At 45.1% G+C, this 24,344-nt stretch overlaps 1 protein-coding gene across 1 annotated transcript in view; it reads left to right on the top strand.

The window, feature by feature from the left end:
- Window positions 1-1,079: 1,079 nt before the first annotated feature.
- CAPN9 (calpain 9) overlaps window positions 1,080-24,344 on the top strand; it is a 48,935-nt gene continuing 25,670 nt past the window's right edge. The window contains exons 1-6 of the mRNA XM_045011525.1: window positions 1,080-1,292; window positions 16,620-16,689; window positions 19,207-19,325; window positions 21,466-21,599; window positions 22,176-22,344; window positions 23,317-23,400. Of these exons, the coding sequence (XP_044867460.1) occupies window positions 1,080-1,292; window positions 16,620-16,689; window positions 19,207-19,325; window positions 21,466-21,599; window positions 22,176-22,344; window positions 23,317-23,400 (789 nt within the window). The remainder of the gene's footprint in view (window positions 1,293-16,619; window positions 16,690-19,206; window positions 19,326-21,465; window positions 21,600-22,175; window positions 22,345-23,316; window positions 23,401-24,344) is intronic.

The raw sequence follows: 24,344 nt of genomic DNA, 5'->3' as shown, positions 1-24,344 counted from the left end.
GTTCTTGGGCCTATGGGCAGTTCCCATCCTTGTCCTGTCCCATGGAGTACATAGCAGGAAGGAGACTCCCTTGTTCCACTTAGACTGTGAGGAAGCTCTGGAATTCCTTCTGGTTCTGCTGTTATATGAAGGAGGATTGGGGCTTTGGGGGCCTCCTTGCAGAGGTAATATCAGGTGACCTTTGGCGGGGCGGCTCCAGGCACCAGCACGCCAAGCGCATGCCTGGGGCGGCAAGCCACAGGGGGCGCTCTGCTGGTCACCGTGAGGGTGGCAGGCAGGTTGCCTTCAGCGGCATGCCTGCAGAGGGTCCGCTGGTCCCGCGGCTTCGGCGGACCTCCCGCAGGTGTGTCGCCGAATCTGCAGGACCGGGGACCTCCCGCAGGCAAGCCGCCGAAGGCAGCTTGCCTGCCATGCTAGGGGCAGCAAAATACCTAGATCCACCCCTGACCTTTGGTCAGGGATAGGGAGTGGTGAAAGGAACCTAACTGGTGAGAGCCCATAATTAGGTAACTTTCTATCAGGAGCTGTGAGAGTTTTTCATGCACAGTAGCATTTCTCAAAGTTATTCAGCCAGGAAAGAAAATAGTTCCACACCCTGGCCATATCATTAGAGCATAAAAGGGTTGGTTCGAGGGTGTTCACATGCTCGCTGTCTCTTCCTGGGTGCAGCAGGTTCACATCACATGAACAAAATAGAGTTATCTCTTAACTCTTGTTTGTGATTCCTGAGGCAGTATACCAGAGGGCCCACGCCAAGCAGCTGGAACTCCTAAAAAGGGCAAACAGTTTGCTTTTCTGTTTGCTCTCAGGGCGTTCCTTTCTATTGTTATTTCAGGTGGACAGAGAGGTCTCCCTGTCATTCAAACAGGTGCAAAAGAGGAGGTGGTTAGGCAAATTTTTCACTTCCCTGCAGCACACAGGCTCCTTTCATTCTTTCTTGTAGAGAGCATCTTGTTCCTTTTCTCTTCTGTTTGTTTGGTGGGTGCTGGAGTTTTTCTCTCCTTCCTTCCCTTGACCCTCCACCTCCCATTTATCTCTGTGATCACTGAAGCTTTTGCTACTGCACGTGAGGCAGAACAATGCCTTACACATACCGGCACTCGAGACCACGGTCTCCCCCTCTACCTCAGAATGCTCGTGCCACACACTCCTCTGGCCAGACATATGAGGAGCTGAAGCGCCAGTGCCAGCAGAAGGGGACCCTATTTGAGGACTGTGACTTCCCAGCCAATATCTCCTCTCTCTTCTACAGCGAGAAGCCACCCATCCCCTTTGTATGGAAAAGGCCTGGGGTGAGTATGACACAGCTTAGAGGTTGTTCCCACTTTTGCTATGTGTCAGATATATATCTCCATCTCTCCTGCCAAGAATCAGATGACACTGGACTTCTTAATGAACAATCAACCAAAACAAAAAGGAACATAATAGGGGCAGAGCACCATACTTGTGTATGGAGCGTTATAGACAAATAAGAGACATGGGGTGAAATCCTGGCCCTGTCAAAGTCAATGGGAGTTCTGCCTTTGCTCTCAGTGGGGCTAGGATTTCACCCATAGTCTCTGCCCCCAAAGAATTTACAGTATGAATCAGGATCTACTCATGTGGAATAAGAGAGAGAATCTTGACATGGTCTGTGTGTGGAGAGAGATAGAGGTGGATAGGTGGATAGATACATTAGATCTCTTGTAGCTTTACATATATGCAATATACATGTGCATGCTGTATGTCTTACTTATTTTTGGTCTGACCCTCCTCTGGTGATTTTTACAGCAGTGTAACTCCATTGTATTCAATAGAATTATTCCTGGTTTGTGCCTGTGTAATCCAGAGTGAACCGAGTCCATGATTTTTAGTAAATTTGTAAGGGCCATATTGTCCATCCCAAGTAAGGGCTGTGGTAGGTTGTATCCACAGCAGATTGAATGTTGTTGAGTTCAGTGGCACTCCACACGTTTAAAGTTAAGCACCTGCCTTAATCTTTGCAGGATCTGGCCTAATGTAAGACAAGCTGAATAGGTGTGTTGGAGGGGCACGAGAAAAATGATGGTAACGGTAATCAGATCATACCATGCACGAACAATGTGTGTGCACAATGTGGTGGTTTTGAAACATTTTTTTAAATGACATTTAAAAATTCCATATCAAACCATAACTCCTGTAACCCCTTCCCATCACTTCTACGCTGCCAAAAAACCTGACTTATTAACTTTAGAATTTTGCATTTAGTTAGTTTTGTTCTTTTGTGCCCCCCTTCCGTAGTCTGTATAGTAGCATGCTGCATAGTAGTCCATATAGACTGCCTCCAACAAGCCCGCTGCTTAGCATTATTCCCAGACAAATGCTATGTTAAGATAGAGCTAAGGTTGAGAGTACATATGAGTCATTTAGAGTAAAATACATTCCAGGTCTATTATAATGATCAAAAAAACCTACTGTTATAAACCAGGAAATCCACAGTTAAGGTTACATGTAAAAGAAATTCAAACATGTTAAGACCTGGAAATGCAGTTGGGCCACTCAAGCAACCTTAGCTCTGCCGTCTGTCTGTCACACACTCTTCAGTCACTTAAAACTGGCTGGAATCTGGTGTATAGGTTACATTTGGAATATTTGTTAAGGATTAATGCTCATCTTTTCCTGCCATTCTTCACAACAGAAAGTTTCTCCTTCAGCAGGAATTTTAACTCAGCCCAGTAAGGACACGGTGAAGGAGGAAAAGAATGGAAAAATAAAAACAAGTTTGTCTTTAAAATTTGATTTAATCCAAGCTGCAGCCACAAACACTAAAATGCCTTGATCCTAATCCTACGGGTGTGGCATGGTGTTGCGACAGTGCAGAGTCAAGACTTCTGACTTTCAGCTAGAAAGAAAAATTGAGGGAAATGCCCTTTGATCATAAAAATATTCAAGTGAAGCCTATGCACAAGATTTCAGTGAGTTTTAATTATATGGGACATTTGAAGAGCCTGTGTTACTCTGTTACTGAGATTTTAAGAGCAAAACAAGGGTCTGCCAGCAGGTGCTATATTTCTCAAAAGACCCATTCTTAGTTCATTATAGTTTCTAAATTAATTAACAGATTTACTGGTAAATTATCAGAAAATTCATTTCGTATCCAAAGTGTATGTGCTGCAATTATGGGAAGGATGCTCTCTAGTTTTCATACATAACAAAGAGGCTGAATCCCTGCTTTAAGTGAAAAATTCAACCTTAACTATGGAATTGCTACAGACACTTCTCCCATCAGGTCCTACTCCCCAGGCTGCCGAACCCGCATGGGACTGAGGCCACCTGGGTGCTGTCTCTACTGCCGCCCAGGGACGGGGTGGCTCCCTGCAGGTGTTAGGTGTGAGAGGGCATGAAGTCCATTGACTCCATCCAGTTGTGCAACATATACTCTGAACATAAGCTATAAATTTGAATGTGTGGCCATAGTAAAATGATATGGCTGTGTGATTCTTACATACTGTATCTGGTACCAAACGCAAATATTTGTGAATCTAGGTCAGCAAAAGCCCTGTTTACCTTTCCTTCTGAAACACACAGTGACTATCAAGTAGTCAATAATGTTTTTTTTTCTACCAGGGGTCTATTAGTATCATAATTGTTTAAAGTTGTTATTTGTAGCAATGGAGAGTGGTCTGTCTTCAGCGTCTCTTCCAGATCCAGCCATCACTAGTTTTTGCAAGCTAAATTGGGAAGAATTTCAAGCCAAATAAGTGACTTGACATGGGATGTGCCTTTAGGCTATGATTTCTGCCATGTGAAAATGTGTGTGTTTGTGTGTGTGTGTGTGAGCAGTGTAGCAAGAAAAGCAGCTAACAGGAGGGAGTAAGAAAGTTTAAGGTACAGCAGCCCACACACTACTTTAAATTTCACCTTCTTCTGGCTCCTCAGCATGTAAATCAAGCCTGTTCAGTCTACCTCCCATATCAGTAAGTGGGAGTAATGGAGGCTAAGCGACAGGGAGTTTGTTTGTGTATGCAGTGCAGTTGTAGCCGTGTTGATCCCAGGATATTAGAGAGACAAGGGGGTGTGTGGTAATAATATCTTTTATTGGACCAACGTAGAAGTTGGTCCAATAAAAGCTATTACCACACCCATCTTGTCTCGCTCTGTTTGCATAAGGGAGACTGACTAATGCTGCCTCTCACATCATCTGCCAAATTAACCTGGATATTTTTAAAACTTGAAGAAATAATCATCTGTGGAATTTAAATAAAACTCAAATATCATTATTAGAAGTCAGATAATAAACCCTCTGTTTGTAATTTGTGTAAAGAATATTAAAATAAATGAGAGAACTGCATTGCCAGCTCTCAGATTTGCACCCCAAAATAGCTTTATCTCCTTTATTCAGTATAAGAAGGACTTTCTAATTTGTCAAAGGTGTGTGTGTGTGTGTGTGTGTGTGTGTGTATACACAGTATAGGCCAGCTGGTGTTCATTCGCATAACCTCACTGAAGTAAATGGAGCACTGCTGATTTACAAAAGCTGAGGATCTGGCCCTATATGCCAAATCCCAAATGCTATAAGATAATAAAAGCTATTTAGCAATACTATCCTGATTTCTCTTTCTTATTTGAAAAGAAAATCTTAAAACTATATCTTCTGACAGATACTTTTAAAATTAATTTTGGAGAACATGTGACCCCTTCCTCATTTTTTTCCCTCTTGGCATGATCCACCTCTCTTTTCTCTATACCCTCATGTATTATTTAGATTGTTAGTGGCTAGCCCAGTATAAATATCACATATTCTGTAATAATTACAGTGCCTGGGAATGTTTTTTCCCCATCGCTTGCCAATGCAAATGAATTTGTGGTCTAGAAATGGACTTGAACCAAAACTCTCCCGATCTGAACAACCCCCACCAACCTCCAGCTCTGGAGTTGAATGTTGCAGTCAGTTTGGGGCAGAGATGAAATGTAAGGTCATGAAAGTGAGATTGCTTTACACTAGTTCAGACTGTCTCAGACCGGCTTACACACACACACTCTCAATATGGAAGGGAGACCAAGTTAATGTAAATCACCCTCTCTTGAGCCAGAAGAAACTGTAAATTAAAGTAGTGTTTGGACTACTATAAGTATCACCTTCTTTCATCGCTTTGGTATGTAAGTTACATCTACTTAGGGAATGTCAACATGGGGAAAATTGACCTGAATAGCTACTGCAGAACAAGCCATTCCACAATAGCTATTCCAGTCAGATTCCCATGAATGTAGCATATTCTGTAGTGTTATATAATGTCAATTCCCAGATTTTGGAGGCGTGTTGGTGTTGGACTGAAATCATATCACATAGTAAGGCATTGCCATGCACCTGTATCTGCATTCCATTAGTAAGAAAAATGAAGGTGTGTCTTGAAACTGCATGAAAAAACAGGTTCAGTACAGTACTTTAGTGGATGGATTTTTCAGGGTTCTTTGTAAACCTGAAGCCTCAGTTGATAGTAATGTGCTCTAGATTTCTAGTTGCCTTTAATTAATACACTAAATATTAGCAGCTTTATTGAATGGATCCAGCCTGGCTAGAAGTCTGTGGAATTTATAGGACCTGATTCTCCTGTCAATTACTTCAATGTGAATCAATAGTGGTTCCACTCAAGTGAATCAAGATACACAAGAGTTAAACTTGCCCATACTGTCCCACCATGTCCTGTTCCAGCAGGTGTTGGTATTCTGTATTCTTCAGGGGTGATCTCTGCTTTCTTGGTTCCAAAAAAAGCAGAATACAGTGCGGAGGTTGGGATCTCTCCACGGCAGTATATACTACAAGACACGATGTGGATTTTAAAGAGGCAAATCTGATGTATATTATGGAGGGCAGGGACCAATGAAGGCAGACTCCCAGCCATGTAATAATTTGTTCCAAACAAGGCTTGAATACTGGGTATTTTAAATTATCCACAGCCAAACTTTATGGACCAGATCCACAAGCCACTGAAGTCAATGAAAGATCCCTGTTGGCTTCAGAGGACTATGGATCAGGTTCATGAAGACCTGGAATCCCCCACAAGATTCTCACCACACAACCACAGGCTCTGCACTGAGAGTTTAAATGTTCCCTTAGGTCCAAGCCCAGTCAACATGAGAAGCTGAGTCAATGCCTCATCTACTGGAATCTCCCCCATCTCCCAGCCACCACTGGTTTCAGAGAAGAACGACCACACACCAGTGAATTTAAACTCTGGCTCGTCCACTCAGGAATTTAATTTAACCCTTGCTCCCAGGATAAACAGCTTCTATACAACAGACTCTATATCTGTTTTATGGGGAACACTCTTTCTGTCTCTCCTTTTATGGTCCACCTGCATTCCATGTTTGGTTTGTAAATAGATGTTTGTTCCATAATTATTGAATATGCAGTCCGGTTTATAGCCAAATCAGCAAATTTGCCATGGAGAGCTGTGACAGTCCCCTTCCTGCATCATAGAATACTATTGTACCCAACAGTGGAACTCCTCTCTGTGGAGGACAGGGGGCTTTGTGTGAACTCTGCTGATGGGAATCTCTGGGAGTCATTACATCAGTGGATTGCCTGCCTGCCCTGGTCACTGTCCCTTTTTCAGCCAATACCTCCCACTTCAGGGGCTGAGTTGGGCTCCTTATGACCTCCCATCTCCCCTTTGTAAATGAAGCTGCTGCTACTTTGAACCACTGCAACTTGCCTCTGACCTAGCCCTTGCACCATCATTCATGCTGGATTAAACTGAGGGATCAGGGCCTTCTTTCAAGGTGACTCCAGGATGCTGTGTAGTACAATACTCTCACAATTATAACTCTGTAATATGGTAGGGCTGTATATAGGCAGAACAAGAGCACCTGCAAAGTCACACTCCCGAAGTTTGGAGAGTGCTATGCAAAAATCACAAGGAGATGTGCTTTTAAAATGTTGTGCTCCTGAAAGGTGTAGGCTTGGTAGCCCTGGAAACTGAAATCTGTTAAAGCAGACGAGGGCCGCCCATGGTTCAGCTTTCATGTCCATTCATTCCTTGGGACCTGATTCTCCTCTGGGTTACACTGACGTAACTGACGGTCAGAGACGTTACCCCCGATTTACACTGTGGTGAGCAAAAGAGAATTGAGGTCTATGTCTCTCATGAGAATGGCCACAAGGGTGCTAATTATGATGCAAAGACAGTTCTATAGGAGCTGCCCTGTGACACCAACTCATTTTACAGTGGCTACCAAACAATCATCAGACAGTAATACAATTTGGTTACTATTAATCTAAGATAGATTCCCACTAGTGGCCTGAATTTGAAAGGCTCCTTATCTCTTTACTACCACAAGCCATTTAGTCTGGTGGGAAGGGTATTTTATACAAGTAGGATATAAAATATCATTTGTAAAAATGAGCTGTGATACCTCAATACCATGCAATTATCCAGAGCTAGCTGGTGTTGGTTACTGTAACAGGGTGCTGGCTTAAGAGGCACTGAACCAGCCCCTGTTAGCTCAGAACCTGCTAGCATAGCGCCCATCAAGGGGAACTGGGTGGAACTGGCATTAAAGGAGCCTGAGAGCAATCACCTGGGAGCCTGCTGAGATGAAGGCCTATAAAGCTAGCAGGAAGGAAGTGGGGGCAGGAGGGGGACAGGAAAGTGAGGGCCTGTTGCTCCCAGCTGCTGTAAGAGAAAGCTGTTCCCTAAGGGGGCTACCTGACTGGTATTGAACTGTATATAGCTGTATATACATGGTGGTGGGAAAATACTGGGAAATAAAAGGGCACTGGTGTGTGAAAGAGTGGTCTCCAGCGAATTTGTACCACGAGCAACGAAGCACTCGTCTACAGTTACCAATGTCCTGGCCTCGGGAAGTTGTGCACAGAAAGAGCACAGTGGGAGCTCTCTGCACCCGATATGTAGGGAGATAAAGTTATTGAGGGGAGTACACAGTTTTAGGGCATTTGAGGATAGATTGAGTTAAACAGCTCTCTTAAAATGTGAGTTTCTTAATTGCTACATACTTATGTTCCCTTTAAGCACCAATTCTAAAATAGAAGCAGCAAAGAATCCTGTGGCACCTTATAGACTAACAGACGTTTTGCAGCATGAGCTTTCGTGGGTGAATACCCACTTCTTCGGATGCTACCCCTCTAATTCTAAAATAATGCATATTGTTAAAATAAAAATCCCCTCACTTTTTCCTCCACTGTAATGTTGTAAGGACTATGAATTTTTTTTTTATCATTTAGTTACAGGTCACACATGCCAGGGCCCGGGGGTATTTAACAAGCAGGTGGGTCAGATAATGACAAGTTCTGGTTTGACTTGCCTTTGTTTTCTGTAACTGTGACACATAAAACTCACTAATGCTTCTTGCTGGAAGGCATTTGGCTTGAAGGAATGTGGGCAGGTCACTTGCCCTCTGCCACCGCCTTTGAAGCCAGGAAACACTCTAAAGGTGCCATCCTCGTCCCTGGTCCCTACATGAGCATAAATTATGTAGACGTAATGTGACTTGCAGCTCTGGATAATGACTTTAATTGCCAATGGACATTTCTCATTAACACCTGTGGGGAGATGTTAATGTCTGTCTCCTCCTCTGTAAGGCTGTGCTCTTTTGGCATGCTTGTGTCTATTTCAATAGGAGCAGGATTGAGCCTTTTTGTTACAAAGATGCAGTATTATCCTCCCTAAGGGCTGAATCCTGAAAGGCGTTGAATGCTTTCCAAATGAAGGAAGGTGGCTTTAAACCACCTTTGTGCCTCACTGTATTCTTAGCCGGGCACCCTGTGTAAATTAGAGCAGTCTCGTGGTTGCTCTAGCTCAGGGGTCTCAAACATGCGGCCCGCGGGCCGCATGCGGCCCGCGGAGCTCTTCCCTGCGGCCCGCGGAGCTCCCCAGGGGAGCTCCGCAGGGGCCCCCAAGAGAAGAGCGGAGGCTCCCGCCTCCGCCCCTCTCCTGGAGCCTCAGCGTCTCCGGCGGGGCCCCTGAGCCCCGCCCCGCTCAGAGACGCGTGGTGAGGGGGCGGGGCTGGGAGCTCCAACGGGGCCTGAGCCCCGCCCCGCTCAGAGCGGCGTGGGGAGGGGGCGGGGCAGCTGCCTCCGCTCGGCGTGGAGCTCACAGCCCCGCCCCCTCACCACGCGGCTCTGAGCGGGACGGAGCTCAGGCCTCGCCGGAGACGCGCTCGGGTAAGGGGGGGGGGAAAGCGGGACCCGCCGGGCCCGGGGCGGGGGGTGGGGGAGGGAAGCGGGACCCGCCGGGGCCGGGCTGGGGGGGCGGGAAGGGAAGCGAGACCCGCCGGGGCTGGGCTGGGCCGGGCCGGGGGGCATGGGCGGCAGGTTATATACTTGTGTGGGGTCCGGGCCCCAGCAATATTCAGGGCTGGGCGCCCTGCTCCAGCAATAGTTGGAGCTGGGTCTCTTCCCGCCCCCCCCCCCCCCGGTCCTGCCTGGATTGGCCCCAGCCACCGCAGGTCTCCCCCCGCCGCCGCGACCCTGCCTGGAGCAGGTCCCAGCCCCCGCCTGCCACCCCCCCCTCCGCGTGTTCCCCCCCCCTCCGCCGCGTTGTGTTGCGTCCCTGCCTGACAGAACGCAGCGCGCCTCTCCCCTGCCTGCTGCCCGGAGGGCTCCCAGCAGATTTGCTGTCTGCTGCCGCAGGGTCCTAGTGCCTGCCCTCCGCCAGTACTGGCAAGGCAGGCTGCCCTTACCCTGAGCCTCTCCAACCCCAAACCCTCAGCCCCAGCCAGAGCCCTCATTCCCCCCGCACCCTAATCCTCAGCCCCAGCCCTGAGCACCCCCACATCATGAACCCCTCATCCCCCTGCACCCTAATCCTCAGCCCCAGCCAGAGCCCTCATCCCCCCACACCCTAATCCTCTGCCCCAGCCCTGAGCGCCCCCACATCATGAACCCCTCATCCCCCCGCACCCTAATCCTCTGCCCCAGCCCTGAGCGCCCCCACATCATGAACCCCTCATCCACAGCCCTCACCCCACACTCCAAACCTCTTCCCTAGCCCTGAGCCCCCTCGCATCATGAACCCCTCATCCACAGCCCTCACCCCACAGCCCAACCCTCTTCCCTAGCCCTGAGCCCCCTCCTGCATCATGTACCCCTCACCCTCAGCCCCACAGCCCTCACCCCTGCACTCCCTCCTATCCCCAAACTCCGTCCCAAAGCCTGCACCCCCACCCCCTGCCGCAGCCTGGAGCCTGCATCGAGCACAGAGCCTGCATCCAGACCCCCTCCCCCACCCAAACTCCCTCCCAGAGCCTTAGGCAGTAAATCTAAGTGCATGTTTTGTCCTTTGAGTGAGGTGCATTACTGAGTGTATATATTTATTAAAACTGCGCGCGCTTAGGGGAGGAGGTGGAGAAGAGACAGGGCAGGGGCGGGGCCTCATGGAAGGGGTGGATTGGGGGTGGGGCCAGGGGCAGCAAGGGGGCGTGTCAGTGATGCGGCCCTCGGGCCAATGCACTAGTCCTCATGCGGCCCTCGGGGTCATTTGAGTTTGAGACCCCTGCTCTAGCTTGTACTCAGCCAGTATCAAGTCTCTTGGGGCTTTTCCTCAGATGAAAATAACTGCAGAACAGGGATAATCTGAACCCTTCCCCCAGCCATAACCCCAGCACACTCTATCATGGTGCTGCAAGGGGGATCTGGCACAGAGCCATATCTCTAGCTTTATGCCACTCAGCAAAACCCTTATTCTTGAGGCCAATTCTACCCTCCCTTTCCCACCAGACTAATATAAAGAGACCAGGATGGAACAGAGAATTGGCTCCAATATGCTCAGTGCATTGCAGGTGGGACACTCAACGTCTTATTGGGTTGGGACATGCAGTTTGATCGTTGAGAGGGTGGGTCGCTTTTTTAATCACTTGGCTGCTGCCTCCTGAATTGGGAACTTTGGTCAAAATGCACCTCCAGGGCTACCCTGTTTGCCAGGTCCACTACGAGGTCTTTAACAAGTCAGCATTCAAATGGAATGTTGGCGATTCAAAGGGATGCTGCCGTATGCAGCGGGGATTATCAGCAAAGGGATTAACTCCAGAACTTGGCAATATTTCATAGCAACAGGACTGGGTGTAGCAAACTGGCTCATGTAGATAGGAAAGTGAAGGGCTTGCCACGTTATAGAGTTTTATATGATGTTAGCTACCCACTTTTTAAAAACATGAGTTGTTCTAAAGCTTGTTCAATAGATACTTCCCACTTCTAAGGTGCCTAGCACCAAAAATATACACAATATAATACGTATACAACTTCAGCAACTTATCCCCATTCCCCACCCCAACATAACAAAATAATCACACTCTGTAAATAATATAAAAATACCCCACCCTCGCTAAGCATATTAATCCCCAGCCATCTGCCCCATGTACAAAAGCCTGGCAAAACAGATTCACTTTGTAGTGTGCACTGACAGTCTAAACCTGCAGGCTGTTTAACTTACTCATTTTGGGATATTGCCAAATTTCATTGCCTGGACCTGGACCTGGCCTTGGTTAGCTATGAAGGAATCGGAATCTCTGACACTACAGAATTATGACTGTTAAATACACTAAAATAAATACAAACTAACTCATTTTCCTTCTAGGGAACTGCCATGTTTGAAAGATTGCATTTGCTCCCCTATTATTGTTCTGCTATTGAACTTTCTCCTTTTGCAAAGACATCAATAAAGGGGCTTCTTGCTCGGCGGCTTAACTGAAATAGTGTGGCCCCACTTGTGACAGATATTGCAATTGCATGCAGTATCTTTGGGGACCATACCGTAGTCAGTTCATGGATCACGATTGGCCAGGGATGCTATGCAACTCCAGGGGGCAGGGTTATCACAGCTCCTCCAAGAACCAAAAACAGTTGAGGGGCGATTAAGGAACCACATAGGTTGTAAACATCTTCAGAGATATACCACTCCCGGGAGAGAGGGCGGGAGTTGCATATACTGGTTCAAACTGGATTTTCCAGAGACCAAGAAATAAAAAAATGGCTTTTGCTATAATGAGGTTGAGTTTAAACTGACTGAGGGCCTGCTTTCTGATCCAGCAAATGGACAGGACCTTCTGTCCAAGAGGGCCACTGGGTTGGAAGAACTTTGGCCTACCAGGGCCCCTAAGACTGATGGTTGATCTCCGGTAAGCTTTTAGCATGTGTCTAGGACCTTTTGTCATTTATTATGTTTTCTCTGGAATCCTTTCAATAACTGTGCTTGCTTAGAAAGTGCGGTGCGGTAACTTGTTACTGCTGGCAATACACTGTTCACAGCCCTTGGAGAGAAAGCAAAGCACAAGCACTGGCCATTTGGCAGACTGGCTGGCTGGGGATGTCACATGGCAAAGCAAGAGGTTGTGCAGTCTTAAAACCTCCAGTCAAAAGGGCATGGGACAAGGGTCCCTGCCCAGAGACAGATGACAGCTAGAGACCCGAGACCTAACTGGGCACTCCTAGTATGTACCACAGAGGAGAGTGCAGGTGCCTTGAAACTATGCTATCACCTATACAACCAGTTCTGCAACAGGATTTCAGGACAAATTGACTGACTGGATTCACAGGACTTAACCATTTTGTTCAGATGAATTCAACGAGACTTTATTGGCATGACAAGCTATACAAATATTGCCAAAGCGTAAGAAAACAGACAACTTAGGTATGTGTCAGAGGCATGTACAACACCCCCAGGGTAGGGTTACGTATAGTGCTTACGGTCTGATCCCGTGTCCAGTTGTCTCAGGAAAGGTTTCATCAGGCAACGAACAACAGACTTCTGGTACAACGTGAACCAGAATTCACTGAGCAAGAATCACTCTTGCTGGGGATATTTAATCAGAGGTGGCTGCCTCTTTTCCATCGGGCTGTCCTTTGGGGAGGAGCAGCTTAAAAATCTTCCAGAGATCCACAGAAGCTGCACCACTACTAACTGCTGCTGTTAGGTGCTGAATCAATGCACTCTGAGGCCACTTGGACCCTGCCTCCTCCTGGACCAGCACCAGCCACTTTTTGGACTGTGCTAGTCTCCTCTAGGGCACCCTGGTGGAAGGGGAATTAGAGATGGCTACTGTGCATCACCATATCATCACTGGGTAGATTTTCCATCTCAGGTACCCTGTGTCTGAGTTTAAGCTAGTGGAAGCTGGCATAGTCCTAGGATGAATGTATCCCATGATGTTCAGCCTAGAATAGAAACAGGATAGTTGGGTGGTATTTAATGGCCACAGTGGGCAGAAATCATGCAGAAGATGCGTTCCCCAATGCTTCAGAATTGTTTTCTTCCCTAAGAACAGAGGAATTGCCATACTGCCTCAGACAAGGTCCATCTAGTCCAATATCCTGTCTCTGATGGTGGCCAGTACCATATGCTTCAGAGGAAGGTATAAGATCCCTGCACTAGGCACATCTCATTCCAATCTCTAGTAGTTAGATATTGGCTTAAATCCTGAAACATGAGATTTAATATCCCTGCCACAATTTTTTGTTGTTGTTAATTATATTAACTCTAAACATTCTTGAGATCCATATAAATGTCCAGTCATTTCATAACTTCTTAGCCTCAAAAACTTCAGGTTTAATGAGTTCCATGGGTGCTGGAACAATTTATATAGTGGGGGTGCTGAGAGCCATTGAACCAAACTGTAAACCCTGGATATGATGAAAACAACTTCAAGCCAGGGGCTGAGGCAGTACCCTTAGTTCCAGCACCTAGGATGAGTTCCACAATTTAATTACAGGTTATGTGAAAAAAAATCCTTTAATCGGTGTTGAATTTCCCGCCTATTTATTTCATTGACTGTCCCCTTGTTCTTGTGTTATGTGATGGGAGACCAGAGCTCCGTCCCAACCTACCTTGTCTAGACCATTGATTATTTTGTATATTTTTATCATGTCCCCACTTATTCATTTCCTTTCTAAGGTAAACATTCCCCATCTTATCCATCCCTCTTCACAAGAGAATATTTCCAGGCCTAGGATCATTCTCATTGCCCTTCTCTGAACCCCCTTGAATCCTGCAATATCCTTTTAGAAATGGAGTGACCAGCCGGCCCACAGTCTTCCAGATGAGGCTGTGCCATTGATTTATAGAACTGCATTATAATATTCTCCATATTATTTGCCACCCCACTCCTCATGCGACGTAACATCTTTGCTTCTTTTTTACCACAGCTGCATATTGAGCAGAGAGGTCTTAACTGAGCTGTCCATACACATGCCTGCGTTGCTTTCCTGAGTTGATCCAGTTAATCTAGAATGCTGTGAAGCGTTTTAGTGGTTTACATTATCCCCTCCAGTGTGCATTACTTTGCACGTATAGACATTGAATTTCATTTGCCATTGTGTTGATATGCCTCAGAAGATGACATGGCGTCACTGAAAGGTGTTTATTCTTATGGTATTGAAACTGCTACTGGATAGAGATAGAGGGCCAATTTATGCTCTCACTTACATCCCACCATCCCATTAATTTTAGGAGCTCAGCACTTTGCAGGTTTGGACCCATAGCGTAGGTGCTGGAACTAGGGGCCTGGGGGAGGGGGGCTGCCGCTGGCTTGAAGTGATTTCCATCATATTCAGGGTTTACAGTTTGCTTCAATGGCTCTCAGCACCCATACTATATAAATTGTTCCAGCACCCCTGACCCATTGTGATTTCCGTGGGATTGTGCGGGTATAATTTGACTACTGACTTGGGTACATCAAGGTGCTGTGCATCTGCAGCCCTCCTGATGACACTCAGTATTCCCTATGTAGTCATGAGAGGCAGGGTGGCTTTCTAGAGAGAAATGGAGATAGATCACAAAATGTATGAGAGAACATTTTGTCCATGTTATTTCTTTTCTTTCCCTAGGGCCTGATCGAAAGCCCAGTGAAGTCAATGAGAGGCTTTCCATTGCCTTCAATGGGCTTTGGTTCAGGCCTTCATTCTGTAACAATCAATTCTGCCAGCTTACATTTATTGTTCAGGATGGCGGGCTAGATGTTTATACTATCATATTTTCTGTGTGTCCTTTCAAAGTTTCTCTTTGTCACTATAGTAGATCCCATTGTTATAGAATATTGAGGTGATTGCTTTCTGGTTGTCCTGAATGAATACTGACTGGTTCCCTTCACAGATGGGCACTAGCATCTGTCTTCATTCTCGAGGGAGACAAGAGAAGGTATTTGTAGCTACTTGTTTTCCAGTGCAAAGGTGGAAGTGCAAGGAGATCTCTTAGGTGTGCCAGGGAGTCTGTGAGGGTAGAAAAGGAGAAGGAGGCCTATTCATTGCAAGAAAGATGATCCAGGGGGAGGGCACTAGCCTGCCATTTTAAAGGAGTGGGTTCAGGTCAGTGCTCACCACAGACTTCCTGCGTGATCTTGGGCAAACCTCTCTATGCCTCAGTTTCCCATCTGTAAAGCAGGGATGAGAGTAGTTCCCTAGCTCACAGGGGTATTGCAAAGATAACTACATCAAAGATTATGCAGCACTACAGTAGGGGGAGCCGTATAAGTACCTAAGATATTTAGATAAAAGGGGTACTTCAAGGACAAAGATCAGTAGGTGCCCATCATTAAGGCTAAGTTTTTGTCCTGGATATTTTTAATAAAAGTCAGGGACAGGTCATGGGCAATAATAAAAAAATGCACCTGTCCCTGACTTTCACTAAAAATACCCATGACAAAATGAGTCGCCTGGGCAGCTGCGAGGGGTGGGGATGGTAGCTCCAAGGTCCCCCTCTGCTGGCAGCTCCAAGCAGTGGGGGTCTCCCCTGCCTCTGCGGTGGCCAGGAGCTCTGGGGATCCTCCCTGCCACCCACTGTAGCTGGGAGCTCCGGGGGTCCCTCTTGCCACCCACAGCAGATGGGAGCAGCAGGGATCCCCACTGTTGCCGGATTCCCGCTGCCGCCCGCAGTGGCCAGGAGCAGCGGGGGTCCCTCTTGCCGCCTGCGGATTCTGTGACTTCCGTGACCTCTGTGACTAAATCGCAGCCTTACCCATCATACCCCAACGTTCCATTCAAGGTGACACACGTGCAATCGAGAACCAGCAGCAAAGCAGTGAATGCTTTTTTTTAAAGTGACAAGTTAGATTTCAAGGAGGGAAATCCCTGACAGATTAATTGTTTTACAGACATAATTTTCGATCCAATGCAGAACATCTGTGATATTTTTAATTGAACTTAAAATAAACAAAGAAATGCCAGTCAACATTGCTTTCCTTTCTACAAGTGTCTTATCGGCTCAGCCCCTCTCAACCTTTGGACACTCAAGGGTGTGGAGTGTCATACTTGAGCCAGCTCCCACTTAAAACTAACATTACTTGGTAAAGCAAACAAAGTTTGGGATCAGCCTCTTTTTTTTTTTAAGGGAAGATGTTATGGTTGCTCACCACTGCCTATGCTATAAATGCTCTACAAGTAAACACAGGCTTTCGCTCTCTCAGGGTTGCCAATCCAGTACCTTTCATCAGCACTATGTTCATTAGAAAAAATTAGAACAAATGATCGTTTCATTGGGACACACTATAATTAGCAACAAAGGCTCAACACAGTGTCTGTACTATTGTGTGGTAGCCAGTTTCTCAAGGCTTGCAGTAATGCATGTAGCATATTGGTGACAGGTTCATCCCCCGAATGTTGTTATATTTGTCCAGGCATATTTTAAATGATTTTTTCTCTCTTACTCTCTCAGGAAATTGTTAAAGACCCACAGTTTATAGTTGGAGGAGCCACAAGAACTGACATTTGTCAAGGGGATCTTGGTGAGTGTTTTCCCTTTACAGAATTATTCCACACTTATCCAAGTGCTGTGGTACAGGAGATTCTAGAAGGGGGTGGGGGGTGGTGGTGGTTATTATTGAATAGTAATTCCTAGCTCTTATGTAGCACATCTCATCAGTGGATCTCAAAGTCCTTTACAAAGGAGTTCAGTATCAATACCCCCATTCTACAGGTGAGGAAACTGAGGCACAGAGTAGGGACGTGATTTGCCCAAGGTCACCTAGCAGCAGAGCTGTGTCTAGAGCCCAGTCCAATGCTCTATCCAGTAGGCGAAACTGCCTCTCCAGTCTCTTGTTCCCTAAATTGGTGGAAGAAGTGAAACTCAGAAGTAACATGTGTTCTCATTCTAACCCCATACCCATTTCTGGATGCCTCAATAAAGTATTGGTTGCTGTGGAAGCAAACACTCACTTTCTTCCCTCCAAATTAAAGAGACAGAGCTGTGAAAGGCGAGGGAGAAGTTAGTGCTGCCAGTTGCCATCCATCATGAAATTCACAGGAGAGTCCCAGGTCTGTGTCCTGTAAGCGCATAATAGCATCTACAGCAATGTAATACTTTTTGGGCAGTCTTAAAGTCATGATGCAGCTATCTTCATGGCAGGGCACTGCACAGACACATACTGATGTTGTGTCCCACCGTGTCAATGCAACACCACAGGTTGATGCCAATGTTGTGTTTGACATGATGTTGCAATATTATGCACTGATGCAACATGGCTGCGTAGTAATGCCATGACATATCTACTTGGTCCTGCAAGATAAAGTCTGGAAAGTGGTTACCCTCAGAGAAAGAGCAAATAAGAATATAAAAATTCATTTTAAAATGATGAAGGTATTTAGTACAGGCACATGGTGTTATGTGACTAACTCCTAAATTGGTTTTAGCTTCTCACTCATCCCACTCTAAACAACGGGTGCTTTGGATTGAATTGCACTACACTCAAAAAGTACCACAGCTATAGAATCGTATAGAATTTCAGAGAATGATATTCTTGCTATACAACACTATAGGATCATCCAAAAAACATAAAGAAAGTTTGCAGCGGCGTTGTAGCTGTGTTGGTCCCAGGATATTAGAGAGACAAGGTGGGTGAATAAATCAAAGATATTACTTCACCCACCTTGGCTCTCAGAAGAAGGTTTATCATTTTCTATTGAATTCTATAGGTTTTAGAGTAATTTCTATGCAATCCTATTACATTTCCATAGAAACCTATTTGTTTAATCCCAGCTGAATTCCATAGGACATTTCCATAAGGTGTACATTGCAGGTTGAATGGTTTCCTAATACTCTTCCAAAATGGCTTATAGGGATTTTTCAGACCTTTGTGCCTCCTATGAGACACTCACTACTCCCTTCACTCCATGCAAACAACCCAGGGCTTGCAGCAGGCCTGCTGGTTTGGAAAAAGTGCACATGACTCATTTTTGTTCTGTTTCATTCTTGAGCAGTTTCCCTTCCTGTGAGTCACTAACACAAAGCCAAGGTCTTGCCTTTATCTTGAGGAAGAAAAACACACAGAAAAGGGCAACGCCTGGCCCTGTTGAGGCCAATGGAAACTTTGTCCTTTATTTCAGTGAGATCAGGTCTTGGCTCAGATGCTATACGACTTCCAAGGAAGCTGAGAATTGAGTGGTTCCATGTGGCATCTTGCCTGGTTGGTGCCAGCAAGCCAGCCAGTCTTCTCCTGAAGTTTTAAGTGAAACAGGATATTGATGTGTCCTTGGGTGGTGGGCAACCAGCCATCATACTGCTTGCTTATAATAGGAAGTTATGTGAAATGTCACATGTAGCGTCAACAAATTAAGCCCCTTCAGACTTTTTTCCCCCCCAGTGGCAAAAAGTACTTCCCAGACTTTGTGAACTTTCACTAAAATGAGCTAAAGTCTACTTTACAGTAATATCAGTGTAAACCCAAATAACAACGGACTTCAGTGGAATTCATCTGGATTTACAATGAAATAGTAAATAAGAGCAAAATTAGCCCACTGCATAGAGGAAAACAGCTGACAGTAGTTGTGTTCATAGTCAGTTATGGCTGGTTATGGCTGGTTTGTGTGGCATCTCACATTGCACAGGAAATAAAATGCAAATAAATGAAATCGATGTGAATTTACTCCACCCAATGAGAACTATTAATACATAGTTAAATGCAGAACCTGTAATACATGTAGGGCAAGATTGTGATCTTTGTTACAGTGGCATAAATCCAGAATAATTCTACTGACTTCAGTTACACTAGCATAACTGAAGTCAGAATCTTACCCGTACAGTTTGAGACTTAGGGATCTGGGGCAAAAATTGGTCCTGCTAGTGAAGGCAGGGGGCTGGACTCGATGACCTTTCGAGGTCCCTTCCAGTTCTAGGAGATTGGTATATCTCCAATTATTACCTTTATTACCTAGACAAGGCTGCTACAGAATCTTTTTCCTGTAGATTGTGTATATTTTCACAATATATTATTGGTGATCTGTGTATTGGTGTTTTCAATTTGCAGGTGACTGCTGGCTATTAGCAGCTATAGCTTCTCTGACACTGAATGAAAAAACATTAGCCAGAGTTGTACCTCAAGATCAAAATTTTGGACCGGGTTATGCTGGAATATTTCACTTTCAGGTAAAACAGCATAAAATGCAAATACTTCCAGGGGCTGGGTAGCTAAATGCACTGGTCCATTTAGTGGCAGGGTTGTCCGTTTGCTGTAGAAGTGGATTTCATAGTGTTTAAGGCCAAAAGAGACCTTTAAATGATCTAGTCCAGAGGTTCTCAACCTTTTTCTTTTTAAGGCCCCCCCCCCACATGCTATAAAACTCCACAGCCCACCTGTGTCACAACAATTGTTTTTCTGCATATAAAAGCCAGGGCCGGCATTAGGGGGTAGCAAGCAGGGAAATTGCCCAAGGCCCCACACCATTGGGGGCCCCGCAAAGCTGCATTTCTTAGGCTTCAGCTTCAGCCCCGAGTGGTGGGGCTCAGAGTCTCTGGGCTTCAGCCCCATGCAATGGAGCTTTGGCTTTCTGCCCTGGGCCCCAGTGAGTCTGATGCTGGCCCTGCTTGGTGGGCCTGCTGAAACCTGCTCGCAGCCCCCTAGGGGCCCCAGATCCCTCGTTGAGAACCACTGATCTAGTCTGACCTCCAAATGATGACCGAGGCATTCAAAGCAGTACTTGCTAAACTCACCTTAAGTGAGAGCCTTGAGAAGAAACCTAGAAAAATTTTAACTTCCCACAGTCACATACTGTTCTTCTATTATAAAGGGAAGTACAGTGTTCGAAATCATGGCATCATCTCAGCAAGGTTTAAATACCCAGGGCCAAATTCTGCGCTCAATTACATGTGTCCAATCCTACTGCCAGGAAGTCAAAGGGGTAACATCGTTGTAATCAAGAGGAAGACTTGGCCCTACAGTATATGTGGGTTTTTAGGATGGCTTGAGTCACATGATATTTTATATCTAGTTCAGATCAAGAAATATCGAACAATTCCTAACCACTTTTAATAGCCGTGTATCTGACTTAGTTCAGATTCCTGCTCCGTCTAAATAGTCCAATATAATGTAATAGAGAGTGATAATTTTATACATTTTTAAAACAAACTTCTAGAATGTAATATATAACTATAGGTGCTCAGATGCCATGGTGGTGGGCATGATGTAAGAACATGGATCGAATAGAATAGATCTCTGCTATAGAATAGATCTCTGCTATAGAATTCTCTAGGTTGATTTAAACATTCTATATAAATGGTATATTCTGTTAAATGTTACAGATTTTTAGAATAATTTATATAGAATCTTACTTAACATCTGTAAAACTCTATTGGATTCTACTGGAGTTTATCATAAGGACTGAGAGAAATTGTGGGGGGATGTACAAAATTCCTGCCTGCTATGAATTCAGTCTGTTACTTACTATTTTGTCCCATAGCACTCAGTGTCCTTCAGTTTGTAATGTATATGTTAACTGAAAGTCTGTGCCAACACACAGCTCTCATATCAATTCAATATAGTTTAAATAATTTACTACAGCATGTATGAAGTGGCTAAGGATCAGGAAATTGATGCACTTCCAGCCATGGCAGTTTGTGTGTATGGAGTGTCACAGAAGCTGTGTCTTTGTGTTAGGGTGACCAGATGTTAAGGGGAAAATATCGGGACCGCTGCAGGGGGGGCATTTTTTATTTTATTTTTTTTTTACACTCACCCGTCCGGGAGTTTGGCAGTAATTCAGCGGAGAGCCCTTCAGTCGCGGACGGTCTTCGATGGTATTTCAGCAGCGGGTAATAAACCTTGCCGCCAATGACAGAAGCACCCACCACCAAAATACCGCCAAAGACTGTCCGCGACTGAAGGACTCTCTGCCGAATTGCCGCCAAAGACCAGGAAACAAAATATTGGGACAAATGGCGTCCTGACCATACTCTTGGTTGGGATGCGGGACAAACTCCTCAAAATCGGGACAGTCCCGATTTTATCGGGACATCTGGTCACCCTACTTTGTGTCAGGTTTAGAAAATAGAAGCCCACCAGTTTCTTTATTGACTTGATTGAGAAGAGGCTTAATGGGGGAAATGTGGTGCTTACTTTGGGCCAGATTTCACCTGGCTCACAAAAACGGTGTGTTTTTAGTCTTATAACAGCCCCCAGATGTTACTGAGATAGTTTAGGAGCATGGGAACATGGTAGTTAGAGAGGCATGCTAGTCTTATGAAATATTACAAGTTATCAAACAATTCTCTCACCCTCCATTCAACACAGTTTTGGCAGCACAATGAGTGGCTGGATATTGTTATTGATGATCGATTACCCATCTTTAAAGACCGCTTGGTTTTTCTACACTCGGCTGAACACAATGAATTCTGGAGTGCCTTACTGGAAAAAGCCTATGCCAAGTAAGTACTGCCTGCCTTTGGTGCAGGCATTGCTCAGTTTGTCACACAATGAAAATGGTCAGCTTTTCTTTGTTCAATGCATTTTCCTCAACCTTGACCTGGAGATACTATGTCCTAAATTAATCCCCGATGGATTGATCCAACTTCCAGTAATGTCAATGGAGAGACTCCAGTTGGCTTCAGTGAGAATTGGATCAAGTCCTAAAACCTGCTCTTTGTTTTTCTGCTGAGAGCACTAATAATGATGCCAACTCTTATGGCTAAAAACTGGAATAAGACTATCTACTGGTTTTGCATCCAGCAGGCCACTGAACAACTTAAAGTATTGTCACTGCCAGCCTGGGCTGGATTTGAACCAATAATGAATTAGAAATTAGGATGAGGAGGGGGCGAGGGGCTACAATGTAATTAACAAGCTGGGACTGAGATTCTCCTCTCGCTGAATCTAGTTTTTACTCGATTAACTTCAGTGGAGTTACTGCTGGTTTACACCAGTGTAAATAAGAGAGAATCAGGTTTCGTGTAACCTAAAAAAGTTTTTAAAAACATTTCTAACTACTGATGTGTATTTTTCAGACTGAATGGGAGTTATGAAGCCCTAAAAGGAGGCAGTACACTAGAAGCCATGGAAGATTTCACTGGAGGAGTTGGAGAAATGTATGAAGTCAAAAAGGCTCCAAAAAATTTCTATGAAATCTTGGGAAAAGCTCTTGAAAGAGGTTCAATGGTGGGCTGTTCTATTGATGTAAGTAAAAGACTAGAGAGGGTGTAGTTGTGTGGGGGGTATTTTTTAAGTAAATTTTTTAAAAAATCCAGCTGAAATTAGTAGCAAATAATTTGCAATAGTAGCAAATAAGCACTGCAATCATTTATAACCAATAGCTGTAATCTAATGTACATGCAATACCAGTTTAGTCATTATGGCAGCTGCTCAGAAGAAGAGAGTCATTGGATTTCAGCTTCGTATGTGCAATTAATTTATGTATGGAATGTGTGTAATAACAGTGAATTTTATTTCATGGACCCATCCACCTGACCTGGGTCAGAGTTAAATCTGTTCACGGCCCTGTCACAGGGTAGGAGTCAGTGTCTACTGGCTTCAATGATTGCTGTTACAATTTTTGTGCTATTATTATTTTTGTCTCCAATCTGGAAGTAAGCTCTGCATGGGCACAGAGGCCTTTGCAGAGTCAGTGCCTGAGTTTGTAAATTAATGTTGTTGTTCATGAAAGATACCAGATTTAGGACAATACTGGAGGGTTGGCAACCCTATTTACACCACCATAGAAGAGGTACCACACGGGCAGTGGCTGTAAGCTTCCTTATACTACTCTGCCAGTGTGTCTTATACGTGAGCTAGAGGAACCTACCATAGGGGTAAGAGAAGATAATTCACTCACCATTCCCACTAGACGCTTGGTCTTCCCCCCGGAACTCTGGGAGCATTCCTACTGATGACAATCTTAGTAGAAAGTCCCATATTGTGAAAAAATAGAATGATTTTTTGTGTGTGGAGAAAGTGTCTTCCCTAAAAGGCTGTGCCAGTGTGCAGTATCGTAGGAAAAGGAAAAGCTATACTGTCATTCACAGTACCTTTTAGTACTGCCACTGACTTCTCAGTGTATCTAGCTGTGACGGGCCCCGATACTGACAGAGTGTCACCATGTACAATGTCCTCTCAAGGAAGGGTACATCAAAATGTATTTTCATATTTCAGACCAGCAGCGCAGCTGAGTCAGAAGCGCGAACCCCTTTCGGCCTCATAAAGGGTCATGCTTATTCAGTAACTGGCATTGACGAGGTACGTCCCAATTGTTGCTATGTTGACAGTATGTGGTGGAGAGTGGGCTGGCAAGGGGTGCAAACTCAAGTGATGGAAACCTAACGCTGGAGAGTGAATGGTCACAAATCCTGTTCTCCACACTTCCTGGATGCAGTTTGTCTGGAGAATTGGAGTGGCTGCACTGTACGAGGAGGGGACAGGATTTTGGCCGGCCACACAGGGCATGCCCCTTCTCCCCCCATCTAAGGTGTTGTGCCCAGCTTCTTGTGCCTAAAGGAACTTAGGGTGTGATGCCTGGGAGCCCGAGGACTGTATGTATCCTCTGGTTCTTCCCTAGAGCTGAGTAAAAGTTTTCAACTAAAACTTTTTTTTGGCAAAAAAATGTCGATTCTGACACACTAAAATATCTTATGAATTTGCACTGATTTCACCAAACTGATTTGGTTGGGAAAAAAAATTCTGTAAAAACCAATACGTTTAGTGTTGACATTTTTTAAACAAAGCGGGTTGATTTTTTGACTCAAAACCACTTTTTATTTTGAAATGTCCTTTCCTTTCATTTTTTAGAAATTAAAAATATTTTCAAATGCACGAAATTGAAACGGCATGGTTCATTTTGGGCCAAAGTGGTTTGTTCAACCTGAAATATTTTTTTCAACTTTTTGGGGTTTGCCAGAAATATTAGACAATTTAATTTTCAGTTCGGCCTGAAACTTTTTTTTTAAATTTACAGCAAACCAAAAACTCCATTATTCACCCAGCATTACTCTTCTCCCCTATGAGGTGAAACTAGAATCCAATCTCGGTGGGAGGTTTCTCCTTCCTCTCCACCATCCCTTCTACCCCATGCACATTTGCTCCTGCCGAGTTCCCCAGTGCCCAGCACAGTTATCCAGCCTATTCACTCTGGAGGAGAATTGTCTCTTAGTTAATGACAGCAGCCAGCCAGGGATTATTTATTA

Source organism: Mauremys mutica, chromosome 3 (genome assembly GCF_020497125.1).
Source record: "Mauremys mutica isolate MM-2020 ecotype Southern chromosome 3, ASM2049712v1, whole genome shotgun sequence".
NCBI classification, from domain to species: Eukaryota; Metazoa; Chordata; order Testudines; family Geoemydidae; genus Mauremys; species Mauremys mutica.
Note: the sequence above shows the minus strand (reverse complement) of the source record. Positions and strands in the feature narration are given on the sequence as shown.